The sequence below is a fragment of the Stenella coeruleoalba genome (genome assembly GCF_951394435.1).
Source record: "Stenella coeruleoalba genome assembly, chromosome: 15".
Lineage (NCBI taxonomy): Eukaryota > Metazoa > Chordata > Mammalia > Artiodactyla > Delphinidae > Stenella > Stenella coeruleoalba.
In genome coordinates, this window is record NC_137161.1 from 27,305,333 (window position 1) to 27,332,159 (window position 26,827).

The 26,827-nt window shown below is 38.3% G+C and overlaps 1 protein-coding gene across 1 annotated transcript in view; it reads right to left on the reverse strand.

The window, feature by feature from the left end:
• The window catches only part of CSNK2A1 (casein kinase 2 alpha 1), a 53,500-nt gene that overhangs the window by 21,580 nt on the left and 5,093 nt on the right, over positions 1-26,827 (reverse strand). Inside the window, exon 2 of the mRNA XM_079944761.1 lies at positions 1,425-1,634. Within this exon, the coding sequence (XP_079800887.1) occupies positions 1,425-1,525 (101 nt within the window). The 5' untranslated portion in view covers positions 1,526-1,634. The remainder of the gene's footprint in view (positions 1-1,424; positions 1,635-26,827) is intronic.

Here is a 26,827-nt window from a genome sequence, read left to right on the forward strand (position 1 = left end):
TTATCCATATTCCAAGACTACTAAGCAACATCAGAGGTGAAAAAGAATAAGGGAAATGCTAACATTTTTCTCCCTGCCTCTGCTTACAACTTAGAGGAATTTGCTCTAAAGAATGAGTCTTTTCAATAAGGTCTAAATGCTATTTACTCCTGCTGGAGGCACTGAAAATTCAGTGTAAAAAATCAGCAAGCAAAAAAAAAAAAAAAAAAAAAGGAAAGTGAATGAACAGAGAAGGTAAAAGGTACTAAGGACAATGGACAATGTAAAAATCATGGCAGGTCTAGGGAAGGAAGCTCTTAGTTCTGGTTGAGCTCTTTTCCTGTGGGAGGGCACAGAAAACAAATGCAAGCAAGCAAATAGCACCACACCAAAAACTCAAAGGGTTGTTTAGTGCCATTTAAGCAGAACTAAGCTCAAAGCACTTAATTTGAAGAGAGTTGAAATTTCTGCAGTAAAACTCAGGTATTCCTAGAGTCCAAAGCATGTGATGTAAGAGGAAAATTGTTAGATTATCAATAATGGTAACATTTATTGGCACTGTACCATGGTTCTTGATGGTATCTTTGAAGCACACTGTGCCTCCTTGTGCAGAGATAATGTACTTACCGTTAAGAATCATGGCCCAATCAGCATTAAAACACACCCTATGACAAATTTTGAAGACCATTTACATGCTATGAAAATCACATGTGGACAGATATAAAATATAGTGTATGGGAGCTGCAGCTTTACCAAGTTTTCAAATTGCTATCTTTTGCATTTGAATATCAAAATAATTGTATCACAAAAGGTATGACCTGATCAATTAAATACATACTATGTTGGGACAAGAAATGCAAACATCCAAATGAGACTGCACAGAAAATTAGGAGGGCAAACACAGCTGTTCAGGCAGACTGCAACTGTTCAGGATGGAATTTGGGCTGAATTCCACGTTACACATGGCTAGCCTCATGATAAGGGCAAATGTTTTAAGGGTTTAATTTTGCTTCTCATCAGAAAGAGGACACCTTTCTGGAGAACTGTTTTATCCTTCAGTATCATCATGGGAAAACATTCTCTGACCTCAAAAATACTTTATGTAAGAGCCTGGTGTTTTCAAAGTCTCTCAAGTATTAATTCTCACCTAACTGCAAAGCCCTTAGCTGAGCAAGCTAATAGATAACTCTTTGTTACCATACAGAATATATACATCGGAGAAAAGAATAAGAGACCGAAATGTTTTTAAAATGGTAAACCCATCAGAACTGTTAATTGACCAAAGCCAATACCCTGTTTCTCTACTGTAGAAGAAAACAAAAATTGCGTTCAATCTTGAGGTTTATAACTGTACAGTCAGGGAAGTTTCCTGTTGTAAATTACTCAACAAATCCACAAGAGTCAGCCCTTTGGGTGAGTACAGTGAAGTAAACGGAAATTATTACCCCCATTCCACCACATGTGACTCGTAATCCCAGTACTCTCGGGGTCTGTGTGTATTAACATCTGTGTAAACTCTGGCCCTGCTTGGCACGGGTCCCGACATGTCAGACAGGTTGGCGGACAAAGCTGGACTTGACGTTTGGAGAGATGGCAATCACTGTATTGAGAGGCAGCTGGGGGTAAGACCTCGTTTCAGAACTGTTTTCTTCAAACTGCAGAAACAAAACACACAAAGGCCAAGGAACCATTTTTAAAAAGCATATAGGAAGAAAAAAAATCATCCTGAGTAATGGCCTCAAACATACCTCTGGCTCTCCTACCTGTTAACCGATGAATATATCCCAACTGTGCCAATCACAGTGTTTCCTGAAACATGGGGAAAAATTAAAACAAAACACCCAAATCCCAAGAAATATACTTAAACGTATACTGGCCCTAATCCTATTCTACAAAGTAGCCTGTTACCTCTTCATCTAAAGTTTGGATGCTCTTTAAAAGATAGCCTGAAAGGGAAGAATGGCATTGTGGATAAACCCATCAGCATTACTACTATTTATACATTCTACAAAAAGTGTTAGCAAGGGATTCCCTAGTGGCACAGTGGTTAAGAATCCGCCTGCCAATGCAGGGGACATGGGTTTGAGGCCTGGTCCAGGAAGATCCCACGTGCCTCAGAGCAACTAAGCCCGTGCGCCACAACTACTGAGCCTGTGCTCTAGAGCCCGCGAGCCACAACTTTTTTTTTTTTTTTTTTTTTGAGCCACAACTTTTGAAGCCCGCGCACCCAGAGCCCATGTTCCGCAACAAGAGAAGCCACCGCAATGAGAAGTCCGTGCACCGCAATGAAGAGTAGCCCTGGCTCGCCGCAAGTAGAAAAAGCCTGCGTGCAGCAACGAAGACCCAATGCAGCCAAAAAAAAAAGTATTAGCAAGAACAGCACTTTCCTTTCAACAGCTTTCTACAGCTCAAGTAAGGGTGCTAAAACACTCTAGAATGGTGGCAAAGTCCAGAGTACAAACCTTAGCCTGACTAATATTTGATGAAACCAGGAAGAGAATAAAGACTTGTTCTCATACATCAAAGTTCAACGTCATTTTATTATCTGGGTAACTTTACATACTAATACGTAGGTCAGTGATCACCATTTGAAAGATACACTTGATTTCATTAAAAAGAAAAAGAAACCAGTAATTTCCTCCTGATTTATTTAATATAGGAGCAAGCTTAATAAAAACTGGTGGAGGGCTTCCCTGGTGGTGTAGTTGTTAAGAATCCGCCTGCCAATGCAGGGGACACGGGTTCGAGCCCTGGTCCGGGAAGATCCCACATGCCGCAGAGCAACTAAGCCCGTGCACCACAACTACTGAGCCTGCGCTCTAGAGCCCGCGAGCCACTACTGAAGCCCGCATGCCTAGAGCCCGTACTCTGCAACAAGAGAAGCCACCACAATGAGAAGCCTGTGGACTGCAACAAAGAGTAGCCCCTGCTCGCCGCAACTAGAGAAAGCCCGAGCGCAGCAACGAAGGCCCAACGCAGCCAAAAATAAATAAAATTAATTAATTAATTAAAAAGTAGGTAAATAAAAAAACTGGTGGAAGACAGTAATATATATTGGCTGAACTAATGCAGAATTTGACACTGAGGAAAAGCTGGTAAAATTTTAGAAATGTGCTTTCTACCAAATCAGTAAACTAAGTCTCCTTCATCATGTCCCCCCCACCCCCCACCCCCACCCCACCCCTACTCCAATCTCCTTATCTCCATTCTCTGAGATTCCTATAACATTTGTAGATTCCCTTTACTCTGCATTTAGTTACAAATGTATTGAGGGAACACCCTTCTTCTGTTTGTTTGATGGGATGCTGTCTGATGCATAAATCACAGGACAAAGCCAATCATATTTTAAAAAAATATATTGAGTCTCCAGATGTTATAACCTGAGGAAGACACATCACCCATGCATTTTCTGGCCAAGACTGTGTAATCTCAATCTAATTACAAGGCAAAGACAAACAGAAAATGAGGAAGCTTCTATTAAAAAATTCAGGGGTGGGGAGTAATACACCGTGCTCTTCAAACATGTCAATATTATAAAAGATAAAGGAAGGCTAAAGAGACATTACAACTAAATACAATGTCCTACTCTAGACTGTATCCTGTACTAGACGTGGGAAAATGCTATTAAAAATACTATCAGATCAAATGACAAACCTGGATTTAGATTAGGTGTATACAAGAATGCACTCACACATGTAAAGCAAATGGGGTAAAATATAACAGTAAGTAAATCTGGGTCAATGGGGATACAGATGTTTCTTTGTACTATTTTAATTTTGTTGAAACATATATTTTTAAAAATTGTGGTAAAATATAAATATAAAATTTACCAAAATTAACAATGTTTAAGCATACAGTTCAGAGGATTAAGTACATTCACATTCTAGTACAACCATCACCACATCCTCCATCTCTAGAAAATTTTCATCATCCCAAACTGAAACTCTGTACCCATTAAACACCAACTCCCTCCGCCCCCAGCTCCTTATATAACCATCATTTTATTTTTCGTCTCTGAGTTTGACTACTCTAGGTACCTCATGTAAGTGTAATTGTAGAATATTTGTCCTTTTACACTTGGCTCATTTCATTTAGCATGTCTTCAAGGTTCATCCATGTTTGTAGTATATGCCGGAAGTTCCTCCCTCTTTAAGGCTGAATATCTCCATTGCATGTATATACCACATTTTGTCTATCCATTCATCAATAGACACCTGGGTTGTTTCCACCTTTAGGCTATTGTGAATAACGCTGCTATGAACACTGCTGTACAAATATCTTCTGGAGTTCCTCCTTTCAATTCTTTTGGGTGGAATTGTGGATCATATGGTAATTCTATCTTTAATTTTTTGAGGAACCAGCACACTCTTTTCCACAGTGGCTGCATCATTTTATATTCCCATCAGCAATACACAAAGGTTCCAATTTCTCCACATCCTCTCCAGCATTTATGTAATTTTTTTTTTAATAGCAGCCATCTTAATGGATATAAAGTGGTATCTCACTGTGGTTTTGACTGGTACTTCTCTAATGATTAGTGATGCTAAGCACTTTTTCAGGTGTTTACTGGCCATTTATTTATCTTCTTTGGAGAGATGACTATTCAAGTCCTTTATTTTCTTTTCTTTTGCTTGTTGAGTTGCAGAAGTTCCTTATATATTCTGGATACTAATGCCTTATCAGATGTTATTTGCAAATACTTTCTGCCATTCTGTGGGTTGCCTTTTTATTCTGTTGGTGGTGTCCGCTGATGCACTAAACTTTTAAATTTTGATGAACTCTAATTTGTCTATTTTGTCTTGTCTGTGCTTTTGGTGTCATATCTGTACTATTTTTATTTCTGTCTCTTATAAATTTGAAGTTACTTTCAAGTAGAAAGTTTTAAAAAAATGGGTATAAGAAAACTGAGGCCCAGAAAGAGGAAAATTTACCTATAATCACATAGCTACTTAACAGGAGAGTTAAGGACTGGAAACCAAACTTCTGATTCTTGTGACGATAATCTTTTTTGCCATGTAATCATAAACTAGTTAGATAACAACAGCTAACATCTACAAGCATTCACTACGTGCTTTATGTGAATTATTTCATAACCCTTACCACACAAGGAACTGGTAAGGACAGTTACCATTACCCCCATTTTACAGATGAGGAAAATGAAGTAAAGAAAGGTTAAGTAACTTGCCAAAGGACACACAGCTAGAAGGAGCTGACGACATTTAACCAGACTACAAAATAGAGATAACTGTATTCACCTCTCAGGTTTGTGGTGAGGATTCAATGAACTAATAAGTGTAAAGTGTTTAGAACTGTGCCTATTTGAGACCTCTATGAGACTCACAACCATCTACATGTTCTTTCCAATGTTGTATTTAAGCTGGAGCTTAGCTACTACACCAAAAAGTAAGCCAGAAGAGATGTCTCCTTATGCCCACAATTTCAGCAGCTTAAAGCTTTTAGAGGAAGAGCAAGAAAGACTAGGATGGGGGTTAATGCTATCCTCCAAAAGTGTGACAAACAACGATACTCCCACCTCCCTCCCCAGCAATATATGAGATCAAAAGATCCATCTGTCTACCTACGAATTCTCCAATTCATAAAAGCCCCTATAACTTGCCTCTGTTCAACTCTGGGGTCCCATATGTATACAACTTAAATGGCCAGAACACAATAAAATAATTCAGATACTTACTAAAAAGTGGACCAAAACTGTCTTTAAAATTATTTCCAAATATTTATTTCTTTGGTTTTATAAAACCACCTGGGTGATAATAACCTAATGTATCTTTACCTAATATTGATTAATTATAAACACACACACACACCCAAACAAGCAAAAAACCAGAAAGCAGACACTTTTATTGTAACTTTTCTTCTTCCCAAAGAAACAAGGTCATTTCTGCTTTAGGATTGCTGGCTTTTTTGGTGACTATTATCACTGCACTAACAACAGCAAAAGACGCTAGGGAGACGGGTAAAGGTGTGTGTATGTGCGCAAACAGCCAAAATTGTATAGACAACAGCATTAAACCAGCAGAAATACTGTCCCAGGAATTTATGAATTTTAATGATACTAAACTCTTAAATTCTTACCTTCTTCTCTGAAACAGTATCTTTCTCTTCAGTCTCTATATTCCTTTATAGGTATTTTATTCTTTCTGTTGATATTCTGTAAGACACCGTGGGTCTCAAAGCTCTTCCCCAATGAACTTAAGAAGTTTGTAAAATCAGCACAAATTGCATAAATGGGATTAGATGCAATATGCAATGTGATGAAGCAAGCAGTGGAGTCCTGGGTTCAAATCCCTATTTGGCTACAGGACCTCTACTGGGGTTCTTCCAGCTTTGATTCATCACTTATAAAACCTGCCTAATTGCACTTGCAGACTGAAGGGAAGCTCAAGCGAGATGATCTTCCAGAAAGGGCTCAAAAACACCGAACACATGTAAATTATTATTAAATGATTACTATGCCATTGCTCCTTAGTGAAAACTAATAAGCAGAAGCCTAACCTTAAAAGGCTGTGGTCTTCTCTCCTAGTTTTCTTCAAAGTACAGAAATTATAGGAGCTGTGGTTAACTCCCAGCCTCTGAGGGCCAACTCATGGGTGGACATGCCATTACAAAATGAGACCTCATTTCTCTGTGGAAATCATCTGACTCACACGGAAAATATTCCCCAACTCCCATTTATTAGCCCATGTATCAATCACACTCTTATGACCCAGTCTTCTGCTCTCATAAGGCCTTGGCATTCTCTGAGAAGCGTAGAGCAAGGCTATTCACTGATGAAACCCTGAGATTCTCAAGTACTTGTTTGACTGGCCCTTGCAGCTTTGTGCCTCATCAACTGGGACCTAATTTATGAACTGGTGAATTTGATTCTCCACTGGGAGGACAACGAGCTATTTTTGCAGTAACCCAAAGAGGTGCTTCACTTTACTGTCATGCATACCAAATAATCTGCTTAGAGTAAGAGAGTCATTCACATGAATTCCAAATAGTTGGCTTTCATTAATTATGCGGGGAGAAGAAAACAGGGGTGGGGGATGGTGGGGTGTGTGTTCTTAAACTATAGCTTAGCAACTTCAGATAAATAAAATGGTGCAGGGAGGGATGAGGGAGGGTGATGGAATGGGGTAAAGAGGGGATGTGAAAAGATAGAAAAAAGAGGGCTTCCCTGGTGGCGCAGTGGTTGAGAGTCCGCCTGCCGATGCAGGGGACACAGGTTCGTGCCCGGTCCGGGAAGATCCCACATGCCGCGGAGCGGCTGGGCCCGTGAGCCATGGCCGCTGAGCCTGCGCGTCAGGAGCCTGTGCTCTGCAACGGGAGAGGCCACAACAGTGAGAGGCCCGCGTATCGCAAAAAAAAAAAAAAGATAGAAAAAAGAAGATAAACATTATTCTATTCAGAAATACTACTTCACTTGTACTGCTGTAAATGTGTATGTATATTCACATGCAGCCTAATAGGAAGGAAATACAGGGACAAGCCTAAATCTCTCAACCACAGATTTGGTTCTTTCAGACATTCCTTCCTTTGTTCATCCCTTAAATATATGAGCATCTACTATGAAAAAGTATTATGCTAGGCTTTGGGAATACAATAATGAGCAAGGCAGAACAGTGAGACCAATGTGCCTTTAAGATTTTATCTGCAGATTAAGGATAATGGAAATTCATTGAAGAATTTTAAGCAGAAAAGTGACCCATATGTACATTTTGAACAAGTTTACTCTGGCTGGGTGTGAGACAGGCAAGAGAGAATATTTTCAGGGAAACAGAAAGCTATCAACAGTAGCCTATGTAAGACAGATAATAAAGGCCTGACCTATGGTGGTAGCAATGGAGATAAGTGAACTAATATGAGGAACAAAATTTATGGTGTAAAATCAATAGCTCTGGGTGGACTGGATGATGGGGTAAGGAGTGGAAGTGACTTTTAGATTTCTGGCTAGAGAGACTGTTGATGCCATTCATGGAGACAGAAAACATTCTGGAAGAGCTCACAAGTCAGGTTTTGAACATAAGGTTAAAATGGCTCTTTGACATATTAAAAAGGGTACTGAATCGGCAATCAGGTATTACAAGTCTGGAGCTAAAAGAGTTTTTCAGCTTTAAATACCTGCCCCCCACACCTCTCCTCCAGAATTCTATGTGGCAGGCATTTCTTTTCCTAATCTACAGATAAGAAAACAGCCAAAGTAAATTCAGTAGCTTTAGCAAGAATATCCAGGAGAGATGGAGCTGGGATTCAAAGCCAAAATGGCTGGCCCTTAAGGTTCATGTCTTTTCATTCCTATCGAACTGAACTTATCACTTTCTACATCATACCTTAATTTCCTTATTAGACCCTTAGCTCCTTGAAGTCAAGATCCATTATCTAATTAATCTTTTGATTTTACAGTACCCAGCTGAAGTGTCTGCATTTTGTATGATGTCCAGTAAATATTATTTATCAATCAAATCAATGTTGGTTTATTTTCAAAAAAATGAAATAAAAATGAAGTTGCCTCCAAAAGGTAGAGTACCCCTAAACACTTCAGGTCATCTGGTACATAGCTAGGAAAACTAAAAGACTAACTCAAGAGTTCTTGAGTAATTTTCTCTTCACTCCCCGCCCCACCAATATAGCTTCTTCTATTAAATAACAGGGCCACAGTTAAGATTGGTATTTTTCTCCCACAACAATTAGAATTAAAAGAATACTGAAGAAACTCTAGTTTAGCAATTTTTATAATGGCTTATCTGAAAGTTGGGAAAAGTGCTTGAGTCCTGAGTATCCTGAAGGTCAATTCTCCTATCTACCATTCACAATAGAAGTATACCTTAAAAAAATATAACTTACAGAAAAAGTATTACCATTTATTTATTTATTTATTTGCGGCACGCGGGCCTCTCCCGTTGCGGAGCACAGGCTCCGGACGCGCAGGCTCAGCGGCCATGGCTCACGGGCCCAGCTGCTCCACGGCATGTGGGATCTTCCCGGACCGGGGCACGAACCTGTGTCCCCTGCATCGGCAGGCGGACTCTCAACCGCTTCGCCACCTGAGAAGCCCTAATTTCCATTTTAAATGACCTTACTTAGTTCCTACTGTCCTCATGTATTGCATAAAAGGAGATGTAACTTTCATGGCTAATAATTTCAGATCACTAATTCTATTTTAAAAGCCCTCAGACTGACTCTGAAGTCATGGCTAAGTTTTGTTTGCTCAATGCTTAGCCTAATAAAAGCCAATTAATCAACTATGAAAAATTATCTTGTCAACAAAATTTTCCCTACTAAAGTCAGACCACAACCAAAGCCAATTATTAATACATGGCTCTGCTTGACCTATACTTTAATAAAATGCAAGGAAAAGAAAACTTCACTAAATCATCAGGCTAAAATATGTACTGTGAAAGTAATAAGTTTATTGACATAAATGTAACAGAACTAATTAATTTCAATAAAAACTCCTTTTGTCCTCTTCAGTCAGTCTCTCCCTCTAATCTCTTCTACTCCATGTGATTTCTGTTTTTCAATCTGGCAACTAAAAAAGAAAATCAGAGGCTTAGTGAATGGACCAATATCAGAAAATGCACAAGTCTAATCAGTCATTTGTACTAATGTAGTTTTATAGATCAATTTTCTAGTATTAGAACTAGAAAAGATTATTCTGGAACTCTAAATTTAAAATATTTTCAAATTGTGAAACAGTTTTATTATGTCTTTTAACCCTAATATTTATTAGGGTCTCCATCTTAAGAAAAAAAAAAGTTCCCCCTCCCATCCCTAGATCAACCATAGTTAATGAACAAGAGCTCATACTCGTCCAGGCAGGACAAAGAGTTCTACAGTAAAGAATGCGGAATGTGCTTATATTGCACTGACTGCGTGATTTAGGACCACTTGTTTAGAGGAAAAGCAGTTGTATGAGGAAAAACACCTTTGAAGCACTGCAGCAGAGAATGAACTCTTCTTAGCAATAAGGCAGCAAAAACTGGTAAGAGGATTTGTGGAACAAACTATGTATATGTTTTTGCCTTGTGGTAGAAGCAAAGACAAACATTTAGTCATACAAACTTGTCCTTTCCCCTTTCAAAGTGGCACTGTTTAGAAGGTCAAATGAACACAAAAAAAGCATAAGTAGTTAATACTATCTGAATTACTTGTTTCAAATGTCCATAGTTGCCCTTAATTTCCAATTACCTCCTCCTTTCAAAATCAAGAGCAGAATGTTCATTCATTAAGCATTTATCTAATACTTGTTATGTACCAGGAAACATGCTTGATTGCCAGGAAGGGATACTTTCTCTAGGCCCTGGAGAATAAAGAGAAAGTAATTCTGCCCTCCAACAAAGAAAACAGACTATTAAAATCTCTGATCAGTGCTTGAAAGAATTAAGTCAGGGTGCTCTGCAGGAACTGAAGGGAACTTAAGTCACCCACCAACCCATTATCATCCATTCAATAAATATTTATGGAGTACTTCAATGTTTGGGGAAAGGCAGTCAGGGAAGAAATAACATCTACGCTCAGTTTTGAAGGGTGCACAGGAATTATTCAGACGAGAAACACCAATACAACAAATTGTAAAGCACAATTCTTTAAGTTAGGAATTTTAAAGACCTATAACTTTGTATCCCCAAATGACCAAAAGCTGGCACACCCTGTTATCCTCTATAAGAAGCACATCAGATCAACAACCTTTTAATATCTACGGTGGAAAACACTAGTGCATTCTACTCAACTGTTACTATATGTGGCCCTCTCCCCCGAAACAATGATTAATTCACAACCACTGCACTTTAGATCTCATTCTCTTCCTTTCTCCACTCCTCTAACAAATCAGTTCTACTGCAGAGGTCACAAAACAAAATGCCTAGAAAGGACAAGTAGCTAGAGTTTGTAGACAATCCCTGAAAGTGTGACTGCTTCTCAGTTTTCAAAGTTAAGATTTCTGCAGGTAACTTTCCTGTCTTCAGTAATGGCAGGCTAGGTTATTTAGGTCAACTCTCCTAGTGAGAACCAAAGAGAATGGATTACACACACACACACACACACACACACACACACACACACACACACACCCATCTCTCTCTTACATTCTTAAATAAGACCGACAAGCATATAGCCAAAAGTGAAGAGAAAATGAGAGCCCAGAGAAGTAAGGAAGCCCAAAGCGTCTTTGTTGATCCCTGGAAATTAGAATTTTGTTCTGACAGAAACCAAAGCCTAGGGCTCTCACAAGGTGAGGAGTCCCTCCTCATAATAAATAAATTGAAGGTAAGAAAGAAGAGAGGGAGGGAGGATAAAGACGAGGCCCTCATCGTAATAAGCTGAGACTTGAGAGTTACAATCTTAGGGTGGGAGTGAAAAGGGAGTAGAAGATCCAGGGAAGAATTATAGCCCTATAGAGGGAATGTCTGATCTGAAGCTTGTTTTAAGGTGGTCCCTGGACCAGTAATGTCCACAGATACCTGACATGAACAAGCTTGCTGTGGGCTTCAAATGAATCCTACAAATAATTTTTCATATACAATATCCAACTTGTAATCAAAGACAACTAGGTGTTGAAGACTCCAATAGTTAGACTGGCAGAAAAAGAACAGACAACAGAAAAAAACCCACAGAGACTTAACAACTATGTTGACTATGCTTACAGAAATAAGTTTCAGAATATCTGCAGGGAACAGGATACTTAAAAAGTAACAGCAGATTTCAAAACATGGAAGAACAAAACAGAACTTTCAGAAATAAGTAACTGAAATGGACTGATTTAACAGTAGATTCAGGGAACTCTCTGGTGGTCCAGCGGTTAGGACTCCATGCTCTTGATGTGGAGGGCGCTGGTTCAAACCCTGGTCAGGGAACTAAGATCCCACAAGCTGTGTGGTGGGGCCAAAAAAAAAAAAAAAAAAAAAAGTAGATTCAAAAGGATGAAGAGAAAACTAAGGAACTGGAAAACAGGCTAGAAATTATCCACAGTGTAGCAGAAAGGTCAAAACTATGAAAAAATAAGAGAAGAATAATACTGTGAAGTGGTCTGATATACTTTTAATTGGAACTAGAAGAAAAGGAGAAAATGGGACAGGGCAGAGGCAATAGTTGAAGAGGTTAAGTTGAGAAAGTCCCAGAAGCAATTAGATACAATCACATTCCAGAAGCCAACAAATACCAAACAAGATCAATAAAAAGAAATCACAACTAATCATGCAATAAAATAGAAGAAAAACTGAAGATAAAGAGAAATTTGAAAAGCAAGCAGAGAAGACAGACTGCATTCAAAGAAGCAACATTAGAACAGTTTTCTCCAAAAGCAACAATGAAGCCAAGACAGTTTAATACCTATAGTGTGCTGAGGGAAAAACCCGCCACATTAAAATTCTACATCCACGGGCTTCCCTGGTGGCGCAGTGGTTGAGAGTCGGCCTGCCGATTCAGGCGACGCGGGTTCGTGCCCTGGTCCGGGAGGATCCCACATGCCATGCAGCGGCTGGGCCCGTGAGCCATGGCCGCTGAGCCTGCGCGTCCGGAGCCTGTACTTCGCAATGGGAGAGGCCACAACAGCGAGAGGCCTGCGTACCGCAAAAAAAAAAAAAAAAAAAAAAATTCTACATCCAGTAAATATCTCTAAAGAAAGAAAATAAGGAACAATAACCCCATTTGGAAGGTTTGACTTGAAAGAGAAAATGAAGAGCAAAATTTATGGAAAAGTTCAAAAAAACATCTTTGATAAGTTATGGCTCCAAGTTACAATATTTACGATGGTATCTTACTGATAGAACAAAAATACCATGTATTTCCAAACTAGAAAGATTGGCGGTGGGGGGGAATGGAATAAGAAGAATCCAAAAAAAGGTAAGAAAAAAGAAGAAAAAAACCCAGAACACAAGAAACAGAGAAAAAGTTACACAAATATGACTAATTATATTAAATATAAATGAAATAAATCATTCTGGTAAAAGACAAAAGACTGTCAGACTGGATTAAAAAAGAAATCCAAATGAACCAGAATAACCAAACCAGTCTTGAAGAAGAAAAATAAAGCTAAAGGAATCATATGATCTAATTTTAAGTTATTTATTGCAAAGCTTACAGTTTTTAAAACTGTGTCATTAGCAAAGGGATAAAACATAAATCAATAGAGCAGAATGAGGTATAGAAATAGACCCACACAAATATGGCCAAATGATTTTTGACAAAGGTGGAAAAGCAGTTCAAAGAAGAAAGGATAATCTTTTCTGTAAATAGTCTTGGGAAACTTGGACATCCATATACAAAATCACGACCTTCAATCTAAACCTCACACCTTATTAAAAAAACAACTCATAATGGATTGTGGATCTAAATGTAAAATGATCAAACCTTTATAAGAAAATCTTGTGATTTGAGATTAGGCAGAGTTCTTTACATGACACCAAAAGCACAATCCATAAAAGTAAAACCTGAAAAATTGGACCTCATCAACACTAAAACATTTCTGCTCTGTAAAAGACACTGTGAACAGAATGAAAAAACTGCCACAGATAGAATATATTTGCAAATCACATACCTGATAAAGGACTTGCATGTATGAAATACAAAGAACTCAACAATAAGAAAACACTCCAATTAAAAAACAAGCAAAAGGGGGCTTCCCTGGTGGCGCAGTGGTTGAGAGTCCGCCTGCCGATGCAGGGGACACGGGTTCGTGCCCCGGTCCGGGAAGATCCCACATGCCGCGGAGCGGCTACGCCCATGAGCCATGGCCGCTGAGCCTGTGCTCCGCAACGGGAGAAGCCACAACAGTGAGAGGCCCACGTACCGCCAAACAAACAAACAAACAAACAAAAAACCAGCAAAAGATCTGAACAGACACTTCACAAAAGATCAAATTAAAATGAGATCCACTACAGGGTTATTAAAGTGGCTTAAAAAAAATTGACGACACCAAAAGCTGGTGAGGATGTAACAGAAACTAATTCGGAGCAACAGAAACTCATTCATTCTTGATGAAAATGCAACATGGTATGGCAATCTTGGAAAAATTTGTCCACTGATTATAAAGCTAAATAAACACCATGTAACTCAGCATTCCCACTCCTAGGGATTTACTCAAGTGAACTGAAAATCTATGTTCACACAAAAACCTGTATGCAAATGTTGGCAGCAGCTTTATTCATAATCGCAAAAAAACGGAAACAACCAAGATGTCCAACAGGTGAATGGATAAATAAATGGTGGTATAATCATACAATGGGAAACAAACTATTGATTTGTACAACAACATGGATGAATCTTAAATATATTTTGTTAAGGAGCCAGATCCAAAATGCTAGATATTGTGTGCTTCCATTTATGACATACTGAAAAAGGCAGAACTATGAAGACAGAACATGAGTGATTGACACATGGAAATACAACTGTTCTGTTTAATACTGCAAGGTGGATTTATTACTCTAAGTATTGTTAGAATCCATAGAACTGTGCACCACGAACAGCAGACATTTCTGGATGCAAATTCCTAGCTCTGTCCACTAAGAGCACCTAGAAGTAGTGTCAGTGAGTAGCAACAAGAATAACTAGTGTCCAAACATTGGTTTCTCAATACCTTTATCCAATAAAAGGAAGGAGGGCTCTTTAGAGAAATGGCTGATTCTAGGATCGAGGCAGGGAAAATATAAGATAGCCTGGCAAATCTTGTAGTCAAAGGGACATGAGAGCCAACCTGAAAGAGTTCCAAGTGCAAAAGCTTGAACAATTTGAATAAAATATAATGACAGTATTAGATAGCAACCCCAAAGAATAAAATAAACATCCATGAGTCCACACTATATAAATAAATGATTTAATAAATTAAAAAAATCTTCCTTACACAAGAATTCAACTTACACATGTAGAAAGAAAAAAAGAAATAGAAAATTACCATTAGATCAGCACAGTAATTGCCACAGGCAAGATCCACTGACTGATGCTAAAATTGGTCAGTAAAATTTTTAAGAGAACAGGATATTTGCATAGCCTCTAAGTATCTCCTCCAGGATACTCACTAACTACTATGATGGTTTTAACATATGTCCACAAATTATTTGGTATGCCTCCCTCGAGGAGGTGGAGCTTAATGTTCCTTCTCTTGAAGGTGGGTTGGACTTAGAAAAGCCCTTCCAATGAATAAGTATGGAAAGGGAGAAATAGCAACTCTACAGTGCAGAAACCTGGTAGACACTATCTAAACATCACTAAAGATAGGTTATGTTAATATCATATACCCTAAATACGTAATGAGAAGAGCACATCACCTCTGTGGCATTCTCAAAAAGCCATAACCATAATCTAATCATGATTAGAGATTAGAAAAAGATTAGAACCTAAATTGAAGGACATTCTACAAATCTCACCAGTCTTCTCCAAAACTGTCAAAGTTTTGAAAATCAAGGAAAGACTGAGAAACTGTCACAGACTAGAGGAGACAAAACAACTAAATGTAATTTGGTATCTTGGACTGGATCCCGGAACAGAAAAAGGACATAACTGGTAAAATCCAAATAAAGTCCACAGTTTAGTTAATAGTACTGTATCAGTGTTAATTTCTAAGTTTTAATAAAGTGTCATGGTTATGTGATACGTTAACATTAGGGGAAGCTGGGTGAAGGGTATATGAGGATTCTATCTTTGCAGCTCTTCTGTAAATCTGAAATTATTTCAAATTAAAAGTTAAATGTGAACAATACTAGGTACTAGAGAGATCTTACATTGCTAGTAGGAATGCAAAATAGTATAACAAAGCCCTTCTGGAAACAGTTTGGCAATTTCTTAGGAAGTTAAAGATTTTCACATAACCCAGAAGCCCCACTCACTATGTTCATAAAAGCCTATACATGTAGATTTACAGCAGCTTTGTTCATAATCACCAAAGAATCTTAAATGGATAAGCAAACTGTGGTCCATCCATACAATGGAATTCTACTCAACAATGAAAAGGAACTAACCACTGATACACACAGCTCTGATGAATCTCAAAAGCAATACTGAGTGAAAGAACCCAGTTTCAAAATATTATATATTGCTTGATTCCATTTATATAACATTTGTGAAAAGATAAAACTATAGTAACTGAGAACAGAACAGAATAGAACAAAATTTGCCAGAGAATAGGGGTGGGAGGCTGGGTAATATGAGGGAGGTGATAATAACTGTTCTGTCCCCTTGTTGTGATGGTGGTTACTTGACTCTCTGTGTGTCAAAATTTATAGAACTGTACACACAAAAAGGAATCAATTTTACTGTATACCGATTTAAAAAATAAAATTAAAAAAAGGGGAAAATCCTATCATATGCTGTATCCTAAAACATAGGATAACATGAAGAACATATCTGAAATACTTAGAGGAAAAAGACTTAGGAAAACTGATACAAGAGGAAATGAAAATCCTGAATATTTAGCCATTTCCATTTCAATCAGTATTGTAACTGGCTATCAGTTTTCAACCTCCATTCTATCCTAATGTCTTCCTACTGCACAGCTTAGTATTTCCATAACACTTTGTAAAAAGTTTAAAACTTTTAAAAATGTTAAGCAAATGAGTACTGAACATGCTCCCTCCGCCTTTTCTGTGCCATTATACTTTATGCCCTCCACAATACAGCTTGCTAGGGGAAATCCTACTCACCCTTCAAGAATCAGCAACTTTTACGTCCACAATGAAGCCTTCCACAACTCTCCAAAATGAACCAAAATACTTCCTCTATGGTGCCAAAGCACCCCTATATACTCATTACATTATCACATGTGTTTTGTTTACATACTTCTCACTCATTAAACTATCAATTCAAGGACCTGAACCATGGTTTATTTCTCTTGGTATATACCCTGTGTTTATCACAGTGCCTAAGCATGTTGATATATTCCATAAATGTTTGATGAACTTATATTAAGACAGTAATAGACAATATTTTGGCAAAAATCAAATTTCCTTGCATACGGACCTGCTCCTGTTCAGAACTGAGAAAAGCAGTTTGGCTGTACAGGTATAATGGATATTTGATGTGCAGCCAATTTTAAAGATGCTCTTTGGTCTTGCATGTAAATTTTATCACATAACAGTCATACTATCACTTCCCAATGAGATGTGAAGCCAGTCAGTATGTGTGAGAGATGTTTCTTTGGAACCACAAGTTTTATGAGGCCATGCATTTTACCCAGGTGATGAACACAGTGCCGTACAATCCTTGATAGAGCTACAGAAACAGTTCAGTACTCTATAACTGAAAAATGTGAACCTTGCATTTAAAAGAACAGGAACACTGGAGCCACTAGGACCAAATATGACCTTGGATCTGTCATTTAACCTATCTGATTACAGTGAGGAAACTGCAGAATATAAGGTGTAATATCCTCTCCCTCTCCCTCCTTTACTATCATGGAGATAGGTTACCCAGGAGATACTCCCTGCAGGTGATCAATAAACAATAATTAATAGGGTGGGTTGTCCTAGACTTGCCAACAACAAATAGGCTGGAACAGAGGGCAGCAAACATTTTCCAGCTCCCAATTCTAAAGAAATGTGAACGCCTATGCCTATACTACTCCTTGGGATTTATATTTATCACTTTTAAACCTAACAAGTCTAAGACCTAGGTAATACCTTTCCCATTTTACATAAGGTGAATCTGAGCAATTTTTACAGTGTCACAATGAGGTGGTGATTTTAAAATATTCTGTCTAGATTCACAGCCTATTCGTTCTGCTTTATAGCAAACATATATGTCCTATTTGGCTCACACAGTATTTTTTCTTCCAATTTTTAAAACAGATAAAATCCACACAACATCACATCCATCATTTTAAAGTGTACAATTCAGTGGTTTTTAGTATGTTTGTAGCATGCAACCATCACTACCATATGATTCCAGAACATTACCTTCACCTCCAAAGAAAATGAATATCCCATAGCAGTCACTCCTAATACCCCCTCACCTCTTAAGAACCACTAATCTGCTTTCTGTCTCTATAGATTTGCCTATCCTGGACACTTCATAAAAACAGAATCACACAATATGTATCCTTGTGTATCTGGCTTCTTTCATTTAGCATGTTTTCAAGGTTCATCCATGACGTAGCTTTACAGTAGTTCATTCCTTTTTATGGTTGAATCCACTGTAAGGATATACCACATTTTGTTCATCCATTCATCAGTTGATGGACATTTGTTTCCACTTTATGGCCATTATGAATAATGCTGCTATGAACATTCTTGTGCAAGTTTTCCACAGTGTTTTTAAAAAGTGAATCAGATATTAAGTTCAATTATTTGTTAAAGATTTTCATAATAAATATTTCTAAGTGTGACTTGGTTGCCAACATTAAAAAACAAATCAACCTTCAGTTTCTCTTAAGAAGGAAGGAGAAAGATCTGTCTTTCTGGTAACAATGATTCTGCATTCCTGCACTGACAAAATCACTTGGATCTGCTAACGGTGATTATCCAACAATGGGCTCTAAAACCAACCTACTGGAAGATGCCACAGGTAAACCTGGACAACTCTATACATTTATCTTACTGGCTCGACTCCTGCAGGTATTTCAGTTAGCAATCCCTGCTCTATACTAAATATATAAATTTATAAATATATAAGTAAATTAAAAGTGATATATTTTAAAAAGGTAACTGGGGAAAAATATGGGCAAAGAAGACATTCAGCATTATCAGATGCAACAGCAAAAGCCGGTTTAAGCTCTCAACTTAACACCATTTGCTCCTTGATTTAGTTTTCATTACTAGTCCAGTTAGAACTTAACAAAAAACACCTCGGAGTACTTTGCAGTATGTTTTTTGCCAATTAAGAAATACAGACCTAACCACAGATTTACAGAAAATTTCTAATGACCAAGACCCCTCCTCTGTACTCCAACAGCACACTTTGCTTACCTTTTCCATCTAGCAGTGTCACTGTACTGTTTACACATCTGTTGCCCTAGCTAAACAAAGCTCCAAAAGTAGAGAATAGTGCCTTTGTATCCTGAGGAATCTACCACAGAAGTTGACATAGAATACCGTTCAGAAATATTTGTTGAAAGAATACTGTGACACCTGAGGAACAAAAACAAAGTAGGAGGTATAACTCTCCCAGACCTCAGACAATACTACAAAGCTACAGTAATCAAAACAGTGTCCTATCGGTATAAAAACAGACACACAGATCAGTGGAAGAGAACAGAGAGCCCAGAAATAAATCCACAGACCTACAGTCAATTAATCTTTGACAAAGGAGGCAAGAATATAAAATGCGAAAAAGACAGTCTCTTCAGCAAGTGGTGCTGGGAAAGTTGGACAGCTGCAATGTAAACCACTGAAGTTAGAACACACCCTCACACCATACACAAAAATAAACTCAAAATGGCTTAAAGACTAAGACATGACACCATAAAACTCCTAGAAGAGAGCATGGGCAAAACCCTCTGACATAAGTCACACCAATGTTTTCTTAGGTCAGTCTCCTAAGGCAACAGAAATAAAAACAAAAATAAACAAATGGGATCTAATCAAACTTACAAGCTTTTACACAGCAAAGGAAACCATAAACAAACAAACAAACAACAACAATGAAAAGACACCTTACAGTCTAGGAGAAAATATCTGCAAATGATGCAACCGACAAGGGCTTAATTTCTAAAATATACAAACAGCTCATATAACTCAATAACAAAAAACAACCGAAAAATGGGCAGAAGACCTTAACAGACATTTCTCCAAAGACGACATACAGATGGCCAGGAGGCACATGAAAAGATGCTCAAAATCACTATTAGAGAAATGTAAATCAAAACTACAATGAGGTACCATCTCACATCAGTCAGAATGGCCATCGTTAAAAAGTCTACAAATAACAAATGCTAGAGAGGGTGTGGAGAAAAGGGAACCCTCCTACACTGTTGGTAGGAATGTAAGGTGGTACACCCACTATGGAGAACAGTATGAAGGTTCCTCAGAAAACTAAAAATAGAATGATCTAGCAGTCCCACTCCTGGGCATATACCGAGACAAAATTATAATTCAAAAAGATACATGCATCCCTATGTTCACAGCAGCACAATTCACAATAGCCAAAACATGGAAACAACCTAAATGTCCATTGACAGATGAATGAATAAAGAAGATGTGGTACATATATACAATGAAATACTACTCAGCCATAAAAAAATGACAAAATAATGCCATTTGCAGCAACATGGATGCAACTAGAGTGCAGTTATCATAGTAAGTGCAGTAAGTCAGAGAGAGGAAAGACAAATACCATATGTTATCACTTATATGTGGCATCTAAAATATGGTGCAAATGAACCTACCTACAAAACAGAAACAGACTCACAGACATAGAGATCAGACTTGTGGTTGCCAGGGGGGAGAGGGAGAGGAATGGACTGGGAATTTGGGGTTGGTAGACACAACCTATTCACTTAGAATGGATAAACAACAAGGTCCTACTGTATAGCACAGGCAACTATATCCAATCTCCTGGGATAAACCATAATGGAAAAGAATATCTGAAAAATAATGTATGTATGTGTATAACTGAGTCACTTTGCTGTACAGCAGAGATTGGCACAGCGTTGTAAATCAACTACACTTCAATTAAAAAAAAGAATACTGTGACAAATAAGTCACGCAAGTGTTACTGTATTAAAAATAATAAAAAGGGGAAACTGTTATTTGGACCATACAAATTATTTCAAAATGGAGTTTATCAATGGGATCAGAGGTCCATTAACTCCCTAAAGTATATACAAAGTAGCGTTGTGCAGGTACATTTTTTTGAAGAAAAGATCAGAGCTTTCATTACAGGCTCAGAGAAATCTGTAAACCCCAGGAAAATTAAGAATTGCTGAATTAGACAAAAGGAAAGGTACATTTTTCACACTGCAAAATATCAATTTTAAAAGGTTAACTTGATGGGAATTCCTTGGCGGTCCAGTGGTTAGGACTCCGTGCTTCCACTGCAGGGGGCACGGGTTCGATCCCTGGTCAGGGAACTAAGATCACTCAAGGCAAGCAGCAAAAAAAAAAAAAAAAAAGGTTAACTCAATAATTTACATAAATACTAAACAATTAAATTTCTCGAGTTACGCATATCCCATTTTTTCCTGAAGGAAGAGAGGAAGACAATGTATCTTAGGCTTCAATTTATATTCCAGCATGAGACCCATGCTTGATGAATGATTAACAAAATGTCAGCTTCAGAAAAGATACAGTGGCATTCAGTCAGGTGAGGACACCAGTTTTACACAAGGGAACTTCAGTTTTGCCTTCCATTACTGCTTAAAAAAATAAGAAATTGAATTTCTTTACAAGTGTCCAAACTTTAATCGTTTAGTCTTACACTTTAAAGTATATCCCGAGGGCTTCTCTGGTGGCGCAGTGGTTAAGAGTCCGCATGCCAATGCAGGGGACATGGGTTCGAGCCCTGGTCCGGGAAGATCCCACATGCCACGGAGCAACCAAGCCCGTGAGCCACAACTACTGAGCCTGCGCTCTAGAGCCTGCGAGCCACAACAACTGAAGCCCACGTGCTGCAACTGCTGAAGTCCGTGTGCCTAGAGCCCGTGCTCCACAACAAGAGAAGCCACCACAGTGAGAAGCCTGTGCACCGCAACAAAGAGTAGCCCCCGCTCGCCGCAACTAGGGAAAGCCCACGCACAGCAGTGAAGACCCAACACAGTCAAAAATAAATAAACTTATTAAAATAAATAAATAAATAAATAAAGTATATCCCCTGAAATATACATGGAAAGAGAACTGCTTGAGGGTCAGAGACTTTAAAATGGTTTTTTCTAAACGTAAAGCCAAGACTACTTTAAGATTGGAATCCCCTAGAGTCTTAAAACTGTTAAGATACTCAATTACTGAACTTTCTGAATTAGGGCTTACAGCTTTTAAAAAGTCAAAACACAAAGAGAAAATATTTATATGGCAGACTTGGATAAAGGATCAAGACCTTTGGACCTAAGATCATTGGCTTGGAGGCCCTGTACCCTGCACAAATGGCCAGAAGGCTGAGGGGACCAGAATCTCAGCACTTCTGTAACTCTCCCTGATATAGTCCATTGGCTGGAAAATTCTGATTTAATTAACCTAAAGAGATCGTAAGCTCAATAGTCAAAATCCATGCAAGTAGGCTGAGAAAACTATTATTATTTCATAGCTCCCTTTTACTTCAAGAGATAAGCAATCACCTTTTGCAGTTTTCAAGTATAGTTCACTAATATACTACCATTCCTTCTGGGAGATCATCTATTTGGAGGTCATTGGCACAAGAAAACAAAAAACAACCTAAACCTCCTAACCCTATAGCTTGAAATAAATCAAAAGAAAATAGATTAGTGGGGAAAATGAATGTAAGATTAAATGAAGCTATCTTTTTTCCTCTACTTTATCAAACTAACGCCATATAAATAGTTTTTTTTTTAATTGGGGAAAAATACACAGGCCAAAAAGGTTAACAATTAGCTCCTTGACAGTTCCCCATACCCAATCCAACCCTCAAATCCCAAGACTCCAAGTGCACATTGAATAAGCAAGAAAACTACCTGTTCAAAGCCAACAGTATAAGTTTTTTCGGGCCCTGTTAAGGGTCTGAATTCAGAATATAAATATTCACAATAACACCCGATAACTTCATGAAGTTATCAAGTTACTGCTTGCATAACCCTGCAGGATTTTCAAGATGTTATAATCTTAATATATCACTGGGCCTTATTTTTATTCCCATCTGCAAAACTTACAGGCTTCTTGCTTTAAAGACAATACACTCAAGCATTTCCATAAAACAAACCAGCAAGTACGTAATCACAAAAAAACATTAGCATTTGGGCCTTCTGTGTGAATTTCATTTCTCCACCTTTAAGCCAGAAAAGGAATCAAAGTGTCAGTGTTACATAAATAACATAGCAACAGTGGGAGGTCTTCCAGTGAAGGGAAGAATTATAAGAAAACCTAAGCATGGTAAAGAATATGAAAAAAATTATATATAAATAAATATTATATTATATATATATATCTGAATCACTTTACTGTACACCTGAAACACTGTAAATCAACTACACTTCAATACACACAAAAAACAAAAAAACCCAAGCAGTTTGATTTGAATTAACAGTTATATCTCAAACACTTGACATTAGTTTGAAGTACAGTAGTCTCCAATAATACAAAATATAATAAACGATGGGCAAAGAAGCTATCATCTGTGTATCTTTTTACCAGGCAACACGAGCGAAATAAAGTCACAATCTGAAACTTTATTCCACTGGCCACAACCCTCTGGAAAAAAAAAGATTCATTTGCGACCTAGAGCAATCTAAAGTAGAATCCATCTATGTATGTAATAACTATCATTTGAATGCCTCTTATAAACCAGATATGGTATGAGATGTAGATTCTCTTTTTAGAAATAAACATAGATTCAGAGGTTAAATAACCTGCCAAAAGTCACAAGGATACTAAGTGGCAGAGGCCAGATTTGAACTCAAGTCAAATGTTAGGTTTCAAAGACTAAATAGGTTATTTTCACTAATTCAACACTATTTCCCCAATTCTGCACACTGATTCAACAACAGCTTACCTTTGTAACATGACAAGGAAATGGATTGCTTTAAATCTGGAGGCAAGGTGAGGCGTGAGGGATATGAGTTTCAACAATCTGGAGTCTTCATTATTCTCCTATCTGAATGGGCTGGCCACCAGGTCACAGTGGTATACAAAATCACGTTTGAAAAGATGAAAGAACAACTCCCAAGGCAGATGGCTATTTGTATTCATTCTATAGAGTCATAAATACAGAGTACTGTAAAGTACTGATAAAGACAGGTTCCTGCTCTGCCTAAGCAGTATATGTATGATTTAAGAATACAGAGCAAAGAAAGCAAGTTAGTGGATTACCCGAGACAGCAAGACACAGAGAACATGTTAATGCACGAAAAAGTTCTCCTCCAAACACACAATACAAAAGTTAATTCCCAAACTGTGATCAAAGAACCACTGGGAATAAGGCCTCTGATCCCAGGTTCACAAGTCTATGGGTGAGCAAAGCTTGAACTTCCCCCAAGTCTGCGATGGGAAGATTCACTTCTCTCTCTAGAAGCAAGAGAACCCTAGATTCACCAAGACTAGATAACCACTTTGGCAATGCACACTGAAGGTGAGTAACTGAGGCAATCTACACTGGGCATGAGTTACATACTGACCCACCCCTAAGCTGCAGCAATTCAGTACCTCACCCACCCAGCAGGCCACACCAGAAACAGAAGTACAGGTCAAAAGGCCTCACTGAAAAATAAGAACTCCTGGCAGCAAAAAATGAAAATAGAGTAAAGTGTAGCAGCACTGGCAATGAACACACTGTCTTCACTGACAGGGAAAGGAAAGGCACCTGGCATTTTATAAATTATCTCCTTTAATCCTCAGAGTTACCCTGAGATAACATTAGCTGGCACTTTAGCTATTAATCCTCACAAGAATATTCTGAGGTAAGTACTGACCCCCATTTTACAGATGAAGAAACAGAAGGCTAATAAATAAGTTGTGCCGGGCTTCCCTGGTGGCGCAGTGGCTGAGAGTCCGCCTGCCGATGCAGGGGACACGGGTTCGTGCCCCGGTCCGGGAAGATCCTGCATGCTGCGGCTGGGCCCGTGAGCCATGGCTGCTGAGCCTGCGCGTCCGGAGCCTGTGCTCCACAACAGGAGAGGCCACAACAGGGAGAGGCCAGCGTACCGCAAAAAAAAAAAAAAAAAAAAAAGTTGTGCCCAAGGTAGTTGTTATCCTAACTGCAGAGATGACAAAATCCAGGCTTAAGAGTAAGTTAAATAACCTTGGTTACTTAACCCAAACTTGGTCTATCTCACTCCAAAGCTGGAGCTCTTTCCAACTATCCTGCTGCCTCCTTCCCCCAGTCCTCCCAGTAATCTGTTAAAGAATTCCATTCAGAATGAGGAATTCTCAATCCACTGCCCACCAAATTTCTGCAGCTGTTTCAGAAACTATACCTAAGATACAAAGCCAAAGGCGTTTTCATAAGAAAACACTCCAGAAAGCTACTAAGTTATGGAATGATGCGTTATTACAAAATGTCACTGGACAAATTTACAATGTCTGGGATAATTTAGCCTCAGCACAGCACCTACCTGAAATGTAGCAAGAACTCAGGGCTTGTTGAAAGAGTAACATTGTTTAAAACTGGTTATAAATTCAATAAAGCCAAATGGCTAGTTTGTACTTTCTGATATGACATGATTAAATTTTTAGGAAAATAATTTACACATTCATTTTTAACAAGGTTGCTTTCTTAAAAATTATATAATATTAATGAGCTAGCTAAATTGAGAAATGCCCATTAGTGCATTAGTCATAACTTCAGAAAAATTTCAAGTGTTCACTTTCCCAAGCAGATTAAAATGTTTCAGCTAATAAAAACCTGTCAGAAAATCCACAAGACCAGAAAGTATGAAAAGAAAAAAGTGGCCAATATAAAGGCATTTAAGATGTGACACATAAAATTATAAAACATTATTCTAAGTGTACCCTGGTATTTAACCCTAAAACCCTCACTTCAGATGACACATATTTTCTACGCAAGAAAACACTATCATCATTAATGTAAAAAAAGCTTGCCCACGACAGTAACCATTACTAAGAACACTTCTTATGTCTAAGGCTGAAAGACACAGAATTTGTAGAAACCAGTGAAATCTCACTCCTAGTATAATACTGTTAATTCTTTCACCTTAAACTTTTAAAAAGACTCAGTCTTTGGGCTTCCCTGGTGGCGCAGTGGTTGAGAGTCCGCCTGCCGATGCAGGGGACACGGGTTTGTGCCCTGGTCCGGGAAGATGCCGTGGAGTGGCTGGGCCCGTGAGCCATGGCCACTGAGCCTGTGCGTCAGGAGCCTGTGCTCCGCAACGGGAGAGGCCACAACAGTGAGAGGCCCGAGTACCGCAAAAAAAAAAAAAAAAGACTCAGTCTTTGATTTCTATAATGTAAAGGAAAAAAAGTTTGGTCAACAAATTGGTCAGCTGCAATCTACCCTGGATCATACCAAATATTTAAGAAAAACTACCAGTTGTCTATAACCCAATGTAAATATTTGTTACAATGACAAATGACAGCAGTTCCTTTTCTTAATAATCCTAGAGGAATTTCTTCATTTGAAAAGCTAGCTGGCCTAGATTTCTCTCTAATAAGAAACAACTAAATGATATAGTACTCTTTCGAAATTATCCATCTTAGGAGTTCAAAGAAATTTAGGTGTATGAACACACTAACACCCTTGTGAAACAAACTTGGCCCAAGTCACCCAATGAATTGTGATAGACCAAGGATCAAATCCAGTTTCTCATTTTAAACCAAGTATCACAAGCATTACCTTAAAACACTAAGTCCTTACCTAATCCAATGCCAAATCATATCATTCTCAGTTTCTGAACTTGTATAAATTGTACTGTAATATTTATGTAAAAGCTGTCATACAGTTGTCAAAACAATTATCATAAATGTTATAACAGTGAACATCTTTTGGGCATTTAACTGTGTTAGGTACTATGCTAAATGTGTTACGTGCATTATCTCAACTAATCTTCACAATGACCCTCATGAGGAAACTGAGGCACAGAGAGATAAGCTACAGTAAAATCTAAAAAAAGGACAAGGCAGGGGTACACAGGGAATATAGTTTAAAAGCCATGAATCCCCATTGCCTGGACCAGGATTCTAGGCCAGCTGTAGGGCTGAGATACTTGGTTTAGTCACTTAACCTTCATGTGGCCCAATTTCTTTTACTCTAAACCTAAAAGTCAAACAGATAATCACAAAAGTCCTTCGTACCCTGAAATGCT